At 51.6% G+C, this 12,541-nt stretch overlaps 1 protein-coding gene across 1 annotated transcript in view; it reads right to left on the bottom strand.

Annotated features, from left to right (window-relative positions):
- The window catches only part of LOC137411853 (microtubule-actin cross-linking factor 1), a 237,442-nt gene that overhangs the window by 42,992 nt on the left and 181,909 nt on the right, over positions 1-12,541 (bottom strand). Inside the window, exons 60-65 of the mRNA XM_078786818.1 lie at positions 11,770-11,889; positions 10,705-10,812; positions 9,729-9,947; positions 9,380-9,583; positions 5,200-5,431; positions 4,830-5,056 (exon numbers count right to left, since the gene is read on the bottom strand). Coding sequence (XP_078642944.1) covers positions 4,830-5,056; positions 5,200-5,431; positions 9,380-9,583; positions 9,729-9,947; positions 10,705-10,812; positions 11,770-11,889 — 1,110 coding nt within the window. The remainder of the gene's footprint in view (positions 1-4,829; positions 5,057-5,199; positions 5,432-9,379; positions 9,584-9,728; positions 9,948-10,704; positions 10,813-11,769; positions 11,890-12,541) is intronic.

The raw sequence follows: 12,541 nt of genomic DNA, 5'->3' as shown, positions 1-12,541 counted from the left end.
AAGCGAACTGGTATGGTTCATGGAGAAAACTGCAATTATAAATTGTGCCAAATAAATTCCAGAGAACTATGCTACTGTAGCGGCTGCCGCTGGGTTTTCACAATCGCCTTGCACCTACCAAGGACGCGGAGCGATCACCATGCCGGGCTCGTCCAGGACGCCCGGGCAGGCCCGCGCTCAACTTGCCAGGCCTCGGTCGGGACGCCCGGGCATGCCCGGGCAGGCTCGCCCTCAACTTGCCAGGCCGCAGCCAGGACGCTGGGCCACGCCCCCTGGCGCCGGGCCTGGGCAAACCCCCTGGGTTAATCGATATATATTGCTGCCCGATAAACGGGTTTTCAGAGTGCCTGAGTGTTTGATTTCATTAAAGCAACTCGGATGAATTCTAGCTTTTTGTCGCGTCCATTCTTCCGATCGACGTGGGAGCCCCAGCTCCTTCATTGGTGACCTATCGACATGGACACGGCAGTCGCCCTTAAACTGCCTACCTTCTGGGAGGCTCACGCGGCGGTTTGGTTCGCGCAGGCGGAGTCCCTGTTCGCCCTGCGAGGCGTCACGGCCGACGACACCCGCTTCCACCATGTGGTAGCTGCGCTCGGGTCGGCTACCGGGGCCCGCGCCCTGAGCCTCCTCGAAAGCCCGCCAGCCGCTGACAAATACGGCGCGATTAAGAATCTGCTCCTCGATGCTTTCACCCTCCCATCGGCGGAACGCGCACGGCGCCTGCTCGAACTGCCTGAGCTCGGCGACACGCGCCCTTCCGAGCGAATGGATTACATGCTTTCACTGCTCGGCGAGCACTCTCCGGCATTCCTGTTCCGGGAGCTGTTCCTCCGTCAGCTGCCTAACCCGGTACGCCTCGCCCTGGCAAGCACGACGATCACAGATCCCCGGGCCCTTGCCAGAGAAGCCGACAAGATCTCCGCCGCAGGACAGCGCATCGCAGCGGCGACATGGGACCCACCGCCGTCCGACGCAACACCCATGGCGCCCGAGCACCCGGCACGGTCGACGGCCGAACTGCCGACGCAATTGGCGGCCGCTCTACCGAGCCGACCACCTCCAGCACGACGACCGAGGCCTCCACCTGACCAAGCATGGTGTTACTATCATGCCAGGTTCGGACAGAAGGCCCGGACATGCCGACCCCCGTGCACCTTCGGCAGGCCGGGAAACGGCCGGGCCGGCGTTCATTACCAGCCATGAGCGCCGGCCACACGGGCAACTTACTGTTCATCACGGATAAAGCGTCCGGACGGCGCTTCCTGTGCGACACTGGCGCCCAACTGAGCGTCATACCCGCCTCTGACCAGGACAGGCAATCCGCGGTTTGCGGCCCCTCCTTGGTTGCGGCCAATGGATCGACTATCCGCACCTTCGGCCCGCGCAACGTCACCCTCTGCTTCGGCGGCCAATGCTTTGCTTGGACGTTTGTAACCGCCAACGTGCCCATGGCTCTGCTAGGCGCCGACTTCCTCTGCGCACACGGACTGCTGGTGGACGTCCAACGGCGTCGTTTAATCAACGCTGAAACCTTCAGCTCCCTGGTATGCACATTGAGCAGCTCCGCGCCGACCGAGCTGGCATGCACCGTCCCGGCGGCGAACGAGTTTGCTCGCCTGCTCACGGAGTTCCCGGCCCTCACGCGGCCGACGTTTTCGGCCGTCGCAGTACGGCATGGGATCGAGCACCACATACCAACCACGGGCCCGCCGGTCTACGCCAGGGCCCGCCGCCTCGACCCAGCCAAGCTCGCCGTAGCGAAGGCCGAATTCGACGCGTTGGAGCACCTCGGCATCGTGCGGCGCTCCGATAGCGCGTGGGCCTCGCCACTGCACATCGTGCCAAAGCCGGGGGGGTGGATGGTGCCCGTGTGGCGACTACCGCCGTCTCAATGACGCTACCACCCCCGACAGGTACCCGATCCCGCATATCCAAGACTTCTCCGCCCGTCTGGCGGGACGGGTCATTTTTTCGAAAATTGATCTCATACGGGGATATCACCAGGTACCTGTCAGGGCGGCCGACGTCCCTAAAACGGCAGTCATCACGCCGTTCGGCTTATTCGAATTCTTGCGGATGCCGTTTGGTCTCAAGAACGCGGCTCAGGCGTTCCAGCGCTTGATGGACGGCGTGCTGCGTGACCTGCCGTTCCTTTTCGTTTACCTGGACGACATCCTCGTCGCCAGCACGTCCCGGGCCGAGCACCTCCTCCACCTCCGAACACTGTTCGGGCGCCTCAGCGAGCACGGCCTCATCGTCAACCCGGCCAAATGCCACTTCGGCACGACGGCCGTTGATTTTTTGGGCCACCACATCACCAAGAACGGGGCCGTGCCGCTGCCAACCAAGGTCGAGGCCATCACCACGTTCCCGCGTCCCCGCACCATAAAGGCCCTGCAGGAATTCCTGGGAATGGTGAATTTTTATCACCGCTTCGTGCCCCGCGCTGCTCAACTCATGCGGCCCCTCTACGAAGCCCTCCGGGGCAAGCCGGCCAAGCACGACATCGCCTGGTCCGCAGCAATGGATGCGGCCTTCCAACGCTCAAAGCGGGCCCTCGCCGACGCAACACTGCTCGCTCACCCGGTGCTCAACGCTCCCATCGCCCTCACCACGGATGCCTCCGACTACGCGGTGGGCGCCGTACATGAGCAATGGGTGAACGGGGTTTGGCAGCCACTCGCTTTTTTCAGCCGGCAGCTCCGGCCGAACGAGCTCAAATACAGCACGTTTGACCGGGAGCTCCTCGGTCTACACCTGGCCGTCCGCCATTTCCGCCACCTCCTGGAGGGCCGACCTTTCACGGCGTTCGTAGACCACAAGCCGTTGGTTTACGCCATGGCCAAGGTCACGGAGCCATGGTCAGCCCGCCAACAGCGCCACCTCTCCGCCGTGTCGGAGTTTACCACGGACATCCGGCACGTCGCCGGCAAAAACAACGCCGTGGCCGACTGTCTTTCCCGGGCCAGCGCGAACGCGGTCCACCTGGGCGTGGATTTTGCGCTTATGGCGGCGGACCAAACCACCGACACCACGGTGCAAGCCCTCCGGGCGGCAGACACGGGCCTCCGCCTGGCCGACATCCCCTGCGCGGACACTGTCCTGCTCTGCGACGTCTCCCAAGGCCAGCCTCGCCCCATCGTGCCCGTCACCTGGCAACGCCGCATCTTCGCCTCCCTCCACGGCCTTTCCCACCCGGGCCGGAAAGCTTCCCAGAAGCTGGTGTCGGCGCGTTTCGTCTGGCACGGCCTTCGTCGGGACGTCCGCGATTGGACCAGCACCTGCACGGCCTGCCAACGGGCCAAGGTCCACCGACACACCCAGGCCCCGCTGGCACCTTTCACCGTGCCCGAACGACGTTTCGACCACGTCAACGTGGATCTGGTGGGCCCCCTCCCCCCGTCACGGGGGTTCACACACCTGCTCACCATGGTGGACAGGACCACCAGGTGGCCGGAGGCCGTTCCCCTCATCTCCACCACCACCGCCGACGTGGCGCAGGCTTTCATCGCCACCTGGGTCGCCCGCTTCGGCGCACCGGCGGACATCTCGTCAGACCGCGGACCACAGTTCACCTCCGAGCTGTGGGGCGCGGTCGCCCGCAACCTGGGGGTCAAGCTCCACCGTACTACGGCCTACCACCCCCAAGCAAACGGGTTGTGCGAGCGATTCCACCGCTCCATGAAGGCCGCGCTCATGGCCGGCCTTCAAGACGGCGGTTGGGCCGACCGGCTGCCGTGGGTCCTTTTGGGCCTTCGCACGGCCCCCAAGGAGGACCTCCAGGCATCCACCGCCGAGCTTGTCTATGGCCAGGTGCTACGCGTCCCGGGCGAATTCGTGCCCGACGCTACCAGTCCCTGGTCCGCAGCTCACCAGCGCTCGGACCTCCAGGAGGCCGCCCGACGGTTTGCCCCCGTGCCAACATCCCACCACGGTGACCCCCAGTCCTACGTCCCCCCAGCACTCCGCACAGCGGAGTATGTTTTTGTGCGTCACGACGCACATCGGTGGCCACTCCAGCCGCCGTACGACGGGCCCTTCCGGGTGCTGCGGCGGGACGACAAGTCGTTCGTCATCGACATCGGCGGCAGGTCGGACCGGATTGCAGTGGACCGCCTCAAGCCGGCGCACGTGGACGTCGACCACCCACCACGGGTGGCCCTTCCGCCGCGGCGAGGCCGCCCCCCGTCCACGGTGCCCCCCACTCGACCGCCCACCACCTCACCGGACCCCCTCCCACGACCCGCCAGGGGTCGCTTCGGCCGGGTCATCAGGACCCCCCTCAAATTGACCCTGCCGGTGCAAGTCGATTCTGGGGGGACGTGTGTAGCGGCTGCCGCTGGGTTTTCACAATCGCCTTGCACCTATCAAGGACGCGGAGCGATCACCATGCCGGGCTCGTCCAGGACGCCCGGGCAGGCCCGCGCTCAACTTGCCAGGCCTCGGTCGGGACGCCCGGGCATGCCCGGGCAGGCTCGCCCTCAACTTGCCAGGCCGCAGCCAGGACGCTGGGCCACGCCCCCTGGCGCCGGGCCTGGGCAAACCCCCTGGGTTAATCGATATATATTGCTGCCCGATAAACGGGTTTTCAGAGTGCCTGAGTGTTTGATTTCATTAAAGCAACTCGGATGAATTCTAGCTTTTTGTCGCGTCCATTCTTCCGATCGACGTGGGAGCCCCAGCTCCTTCACTACTGCACTTTGCTGTGTGTCTGAAATATGGTGACTTTCTCCCCCCAAATGCCCTCCTCCCCTCACGGGCCATGGCTGCACTCACACATCAATCCTCAAATTTCACTAAAAATGATTAGCTGGGTGTAGGAGTACCAAGAGCATCTCTTCTTGTTGCTTGATGAGCGAGGGGTCTACACCGACAATCTCAACCAAATGCAGGTCACCCTCCTGCTCCTGGAGACTTGAAAGTGCGGCAGCCAAGTTAGCCCAAAATCGATCGGCCAGGTCCAGGACCTCCACCAGACGGGTCTCGTGATTTTCAGCTTGCTGCTCAATTTCTCCCCAGAGACCTTGCATACTGCTCAATCTGCCCTGAATATCTGGAAATGAAATGAGTGCAATGTCAAGTGAAAACAAAAAAACTCCGATCACAAGGCTAAGGATTTGTATAAATAACATTCTCAGAATCTGTAATGACAAATAAAACAGGACACTTCAGCAAGAGGTGATTCTCTGTTCAAACCTTTCGCCATTTCTTCTTTTTGTGCTTTCTGCGACAGCATGACGAGCTCCAGACCACTGGAGTTGAGACTATTGAATGTGGGCTGCAGCTTCTGGAGTTCCAGCATAGCACTCTTTGTCTCCGCTATCTGCTCACGAATTTTGTCGGAGTCGGCAGGTATAGGAGGAGGCACTCGTAGCCTTTGTGCGACTCTCTCAAGGTTTTCCAACATAGTGTCCATCTTGTCATGAAACTGCAAATTTACAGGGAAACATAACAGCATGCTGGCACAGTAGAGGGTTTCATGCACAGTTTAGCATCGTTTGCACTTACAAGGTATTGTGATAAGCTCTTGCTTTGGGTTACGATGGCACAAACCAGGAAACAGACCATTGCTTCACTATGTATCCCCATTTTGCCGGGCGTCGATCTTCCAGCAATGGCACAAAAATGTACATTACACCGTACTAAAATATGCAATTTAGTGTCTGTTTGTCTGTCTATGATACATTCGGTCGTTCCTTATCTAATCTCAACGAAACTTGCCAGAGGGGCTTAGTGGGTAACACGACAGAGGTTTGTGCAACTTCATTTGCCCCCTCCCCTGCCCCTCCCTCCCACCCCCATGTATTCAGCCAATTCCATCCCACATATGACTATCTTTTTAAACAGTCGCTCCTGAATTGTTTAACACTAAACTGAAATAAATTTGGAGGAAACCCGATGTTCTTAAGGTATTCTATGCTTATCGTTTCCCCCACGCAGGCCGATAGCTAGGCCACAAAGATGTTTAGCTAATAAAGATGATTAAATGAGACTTTATGCATGAATGATGTATCCCATTGACTGTCCGATCTTTCTAGCCATCAGATTATATGTGAAGTGCATATGGATTTTTATAACTTGTATATTGGGGCCTCGTATGTGATTTATCCCACCAATTGCTTCAAGTGTGATGTGTGATATCACCGTCGACAACCTAACAGCCAATTTCACCTGTATTTGACGCACAACCACATTCCTAACAGTTGCTAGCATTGTTTAACATTCGCCTGAAGGAAATTTGGAGAAAATTGGACGTACTCACAGATGGGCGGTGTATAGGCCAAGAATCACTGGTCTGCACAACTACCGGAAGTAAATAAATATTATAACTAGTTATTCAGTTCCGTAAAGTTGTGGCAGACTTCTGGTGAAATTCATGATCAGATTTCTCCAAAATTCATGATCAGATTTCTCCAAATATCCCTATCCTGCACTGCTTCCCGAAGCTCTGACAGAGACGACTTGGTTGCAGCCTTCACCACATCCATCAGGCACAGACACGGTCTGGCTCTTCCTCTTCTTCCCTCAACCCGACCCAGCATGGTGGACTTCTTCAGACTTTCGCTTTCTGCATGCATGATGTGTCCACTGTCCAACCAATGTATGATAGTTTATGTTTTTGCATTGGCGCTTCACATAGTGGTCTCATTTACACAAGCACTAATTTGTTTGTTCTTCTTGCAATCCAATAAATTTTTAACATTCGTCTCGAACACCAGATTTAAAAACTGTCAAACTTCTTCCTGTCTCAGTCTACAACTCACACGCATATATTGCAACTGAAAATACAAGAGCATTCATCAGCCTCTTCTTGGTTTGTATTGTCACATCTTTGTCAATCCTCACATTGCTGTTCTCTTCAACGCTAATTGTCTATTAATCTATCCTCCACATTCTTCACTCACTTTAATCTTGGAACACAGGAAGATTAACTTTCAAAAAAGTTTTTTTGGGGGGGAGGTTAGAGGGGCTTACTTTGAATTTTTTTTCTGGGGAGGGGGTTGTGGGGGGTAGGGGGGGGGGGATAGGTTAGGGGATGTTTTTATAAACGCCAGCTTTTTCACTTTTCTTCTTCACTGTCTGCAGCAATTCCATCAAGTCCTCTTTACTTTCTGCCAACAGAGTGATGTCATCAGCATACCTTAGATTGTTGATACGTCTTCCTCCAATCCTGACTCTAGTCTCTGTCATCCAATTCAGATTTTTCATGAAAATTATGATAAGCACAAATTAATATAACAATATCTGTCCGATGACAACGGCATAATCTATCTATAATTCCAGTAATCTCTGTGTGTGTGTGTGTCTGTGTGTGTGTGTGTGTGTGTGTGTGTGTGTGTGTTTGTCTGTGACCGCTGTTTCTCGACAACTACCGGTCCGATATACTTGAAACTTGCCAGGTATATTGCTGGGGACCCGAGGATGTGCCTTTTCAAGGTTTCATATTAATCGGAGAAGTAGTTACCGAGCTATGGCGATTTCTTTACCAAACTCCGCAAGCCGTTCGCTTTGGACCAAACCATTTCATGTAAATAGAGGGGGGGGGGGGGGGGGTTCTGTGGTCGTTGCGAATGGACCAAACCATTTCATGTAAATAGAGGGGGGGGGGGGTTCTGTGGTCGTTACTGCCACGTGGTTTCAAAGTTTTTTTTTGTTGTTGTTGTTTGCACGCATGCTTTTTTGCACGCACGTACGGGCACCCACGTACGGGCACGTCCTAGTCTATCTATAATTCCAGTAATCTCTGTGTGTGTGTGTGTCTGTGTGTGTGTGTGTGTGTGTGTGTGTTTGTCTGTGACCGCTGTTTCTCGACAACTACCGGTCCGATATACTTGAAACTTGCCAGGTATATTGCTGGGGACCCGAGGATGTGCCTTTTCAAGGTTTCATATTAATCGGAGAAGTAGTTACCGAGCTATGGCGATTTCTTTACCAAACTCCGCAAGCCGTTCGCTTTGGACCAAACCATTTCATGTAAATAGAGGGGGGGGGGGGGGTTCTGTGGTCGTTGCGAATGGACCAAACCATTTCATGTAAATAGAGGGGAGGGGGGGGGTTCTGTGGTCGTTACTGCCACGTGGTTTCAAAGTTTTTTTTTGTTGTTGTTGTTTGCACGCATGCTTTTTTGCACGCACGTACGGGCACCCACGTACGGGCACGTCCTAGTCTATCTATAATTCCAGTAATCTCTGTGTGTATGTGTGTGTGTATGTGTGTGTGTATGTGTGTGTGTATGTGTGTGTGTCTGTGTGTTTGTCTGTGACCGCTGTTTCTCGACAACCACGGGTCCGATATACTTGAAACTTGCCAGGTATATTGCTGGGGACCTGAGGATGTGCCTTTTCAAGGTTTCATATTAATCGGAGAAGTAGTTACCGAGCTATGGCGATTTATTTACCAAACTCCGCAAGCCGTTCGCTTTGGCTTTGCGAATGGACCAAACCATTTCATGTAAATAGAGGGGGGGGATTGTCACCGTACTCGCAAGCCGTTCGCTTTGGCTTTGCGAATGGACCAAACCATTTCATGTAAATAGAGGGGGGGGGGATTGTCACCGTACTCGCAAGCCGTTCGCTTTGGCTTTGCGAATGGACCAAACCATTTCATGTAAATAGAGGGGGGGGGATATAATTTTAGATATATATATAGTATGGGCACGCCCTAGTAATAATAATAATAATAATAATAATAATAATAATAATAATAATATTAACTTGGCTTGGCAGAATGGCCAAGACTAGAGGTATGCACACTCACCCTTTGAACCCAAAATCAAATCATTTCGTCTTTGCATTACAGTCCATACTTTTGCAAAGTATAGTTGAAATCCCTTCAGTGGTTCACAAGTTATCATCGTAACAAAAACATGATAATGGACATACACACACAGATGGACAGTCAGAAGGACAACCCGGAAACACTGGGTTAGCTGTGGAGGCACAATAAAAATTCCCGTTGTTTGCACGTGATGTTTTGCACAAGTAGACAAGTGCCCATTACAACTCGGAAAGGGAAAGCAATAAATCACAGCACAATCTGCGAGATAATCAGGTAAGGACAATACTCATACACTATTGGATTATTGAGTGACAAAGTATTACTCTTGTTGTGTTAACTACAGCAGTGTGAATGGAAAGATAAATCTCTTACCTCTTTTATCTACATTCCAGCAAGTTTCAGGAAATGGTTTTCATGCAAGACAAGTCAGAAATGAAAATCATGGTTAGGTTACAAATATTCACATCATCACACTGACATCATCCCATGCACCGTTGCCATCCCTTGCTTCTGACTCAAAGTGTTCTGTTTAGAAAGATCCAAATGCCACAGCTATTGTAGTTTCCCAGTGTAAGCATCAGGAAGTGGGTTGGAGTACCTGAGAAGACTGCGTGAGTGCTTTGTCGAGACCAACGGCCCATTGCTGAACTTCATGGCGGATTTCTCCGTAGACGGAAGTGACAGACTCGTATGTGTGCCGCACTCTAGGACCCTCGGCATCGCTCAGTGCAGCCAGCTGTGGTCCCAGCTTGTTCAGCTTATCCACGTGTGGCTTATGTTCGGCCATGGCTTCACGAAGGTTCTGAAAATGAGTAATATCCATGCAACTTTGTTTTGGAATCTTCACTTGTGATAGGCTTACAATTACATGCAAGTTAAACGCTCAACAGTAAAATTCACAATGTAGTTCACAATATACAGTAAATTTCCTTGGTGGCACATCTCACGCGGAGGTCTTCCTGTTGTTTACGCAGCACATCCTGTTCGATGGAAGGAGGTGGAAGGGCATGGACGCCATTCTGGGCTGACTGGAGCCATGGCTCAAGCTCATCCCTCGTTTCCCAGAACTGTGTCGCGAGCATGTATGCTCGCTCGAGGTTCTCCTGCCTCTCGGCGTTTAGCTGGCTAGTGGCCGCATAGCGCTGATGGAGCACACTCAGCTTCTCCTGCCACACATGTGTGAAAAAAATATAACAAAATGGATAATAACAGAAAATGGCCCTCGGGTGCAATATTATGCAGAATTCATGAGAATATACGAGTCAAGGATGGGTGATGGGATGAAATGGGATTTGATAGGATTGGAGGACCACAGAACAACTACAACAACAACGAATCCATGAAAGATTGGTGCGCGAAGTACCACCCATCCGTAGCTCATAATCCCATCAAAGATGAGTGATGGGATGGTATTGGATTTGATAGGACAGGAGGGCCATAGAACAACAACATCAATCCTGTGACAAATGGAATAAATGATGACAGGTCCAACAATAACATTTTTGTGAAGGTTGGGTTTGAAGCATTGCCCACCTGAATGCCGTGACATCGTCAAGCATGGTGAACGCTTTCGGAAAGGTCTATTTTTGACTAGGCCGAAGAGAATAAAATGAAATTGGAATTGGAAGTAATTTAGATGACATAAGCAGAATTGTAAGACATTGTAAGTTATTTATATAATGTTTCGAGATGATGCTCGAAACGGTGAGAAATGGGTAATGAAAATAGAACAACACCATCCTTTTACACACACACACACACACACACACACACACACACACACACACACACACACACACACACACACACACACACACACACACACACACACACACACACACACACACACACAGATATATATGCGTAACTTCAATTCAAATCAATAGCAGGTAGTCATCTACCAATCAGCAAAATTATACACACCTGTGCAGCTGCCTTCTGCTCTTCGCTACATGATGACTTCAGTTCTTCACTAGTCTTCACCAGCTGGTCAATGGAATCGTTATGTCGAAGGATGTCAATAGAAAACGCCTAAAACAGGTAGATAAATTCAGGACAGCTCATAAATAATTCCCGAAATAGAACAAACTCCCAGGTAGTTTAGTAATACGTTGAGCATTATGGTAGAATTGGATGTTGACACAACAATCCAGAAGGTTATTTACTCGATTGATCCATACGGGCATGCGGGTGAACTCCAAACACGAGTTTATTCCAGCAAAGTCAAAGCCAAAGCTGTAATCCAAAACTTTGGCACAGCACCGTACACAATAAAGCAACTCTTGATTGGAAGTCCTCCCTCCCCCTCTACATCCTCAGAGAGAGAACATTCATGGAAGTCCCTCCCTCTAGAAACTACCCATACTTGCTGGACGATTTTATATCCGTAGGTAACTGGCAATCTCTCAAATTCTGGCGATCTTTCTACCCAGATTAACGTCAAACTACAACATTATAACGTATTGTGGCGGACACGAAAGCCCAATGGCGACCTTTTACCAGTACCAGTACCAGTACTGGCGCAGAGTACCTTTTTACTCGACTCAACTTTTAGAATAGAAATATCAGCTCCACAAACATTACAGTCACAGAAACAATTTATTTTGCATCGAATCCGACACATACAAACATTGACATTAGGGTCAATACCTAACAGACAACAGATCAATGCCTAACAGATAATGCCTATACCAATACACCGCCTAACAGAAAACGGTAAGTAATTTGCAGCAGATGTGTTGAATCTAATTTCAACTTAACCACTTCGGCGAAAAGAAAAAGAAATGCGTCAAAACCGCTTCCCCATGCTTCAATTTTGCAATTTATACCAGCATTTATCAGACATGTCAACATCTTTCCCCTCAACATTAAAATCAATGGGGTTTTGGTACGTGCCCTCACTGAAAGATCGACACATGTGCAAACAATCACAATTTATGTATCGAATGAAAGACAATTAGGTGAAATCAAGCGCAAACAGCTCAGCACCTTTTGCACTTGCAGCTGCGATGCCGTGCGATCCGGTTCCACGCTGATGTCATCGAGGGCCCGGAGCTTACGATGGGTCTCTGCGATCCAGACCAGCTCATTGTCCACGGCCTGATCGAACTGCACCCATTCACATGAAAGGCAACACATGCATCATGACGAGGCCGGTAAACAGACTCCAAATTACAATCATTGGCTTATCGGGTTAAAATGCGGGTTAAAATGACTTGTATTCAAAGAAATGTTGGGTTTTATCAAACATGAGCTTGATGGTACACCCCATAGGTTACTCTGAAACTATTATGTGAAAGCTTTAATTTAAGTTCTCCAAACTGGAAAGGAACCTTTCTTTTATTAAATTGATATATGTGGAAAATTACATGCCCAGGATTCAAACCCATGTACTCTGGAAAACCGTACCAGTGCCCTGCCCTCTGAGCTATCTGGGCGACCCTGACTGAGCATGCAATTTTCACACACACATGATTGCCACTCTCTTTCTGTCAATGCTTCCGGGGCACTCGCTGCCAACCATAGGAGCACCAACGGCCTGAACACGAGAGGGTCTTCCTCCAATGGGGGAACAAATCCATGTCCTCTATTATGAACACCACTGGGGGCGTGGTGAAGCAATTCGATTAATGAACAGGATTAAATAATTAAATTGATATATGTAGGAAAATTACATGCCCAGACCAGGAATCAAACCCAGGTCCTCTGGAAAACCGTACCAATGCCCTGCCCTCTGAGCTATCTGGGCGACCCTGACTGA

This window comes from Myxine glutinosa, chromosome 11, assembly GCF_964187855.1.
Source record: "Myxine glutinosa chromosome 11, kmMyxGlut1.1, whole genome shotgun sequence".
Taxonomy (NCBI): Eukaryota; Metazoa; Chordata; class Myxini; order Myxiniformes; family Myxinidae; genus Myxine; species Myxine glutinosa.
The sequence above is the reverse complement of the archived record's forward strand: the minus strand, read 5'-3'. Positions and strand labels throughout refer to the sequence as shown.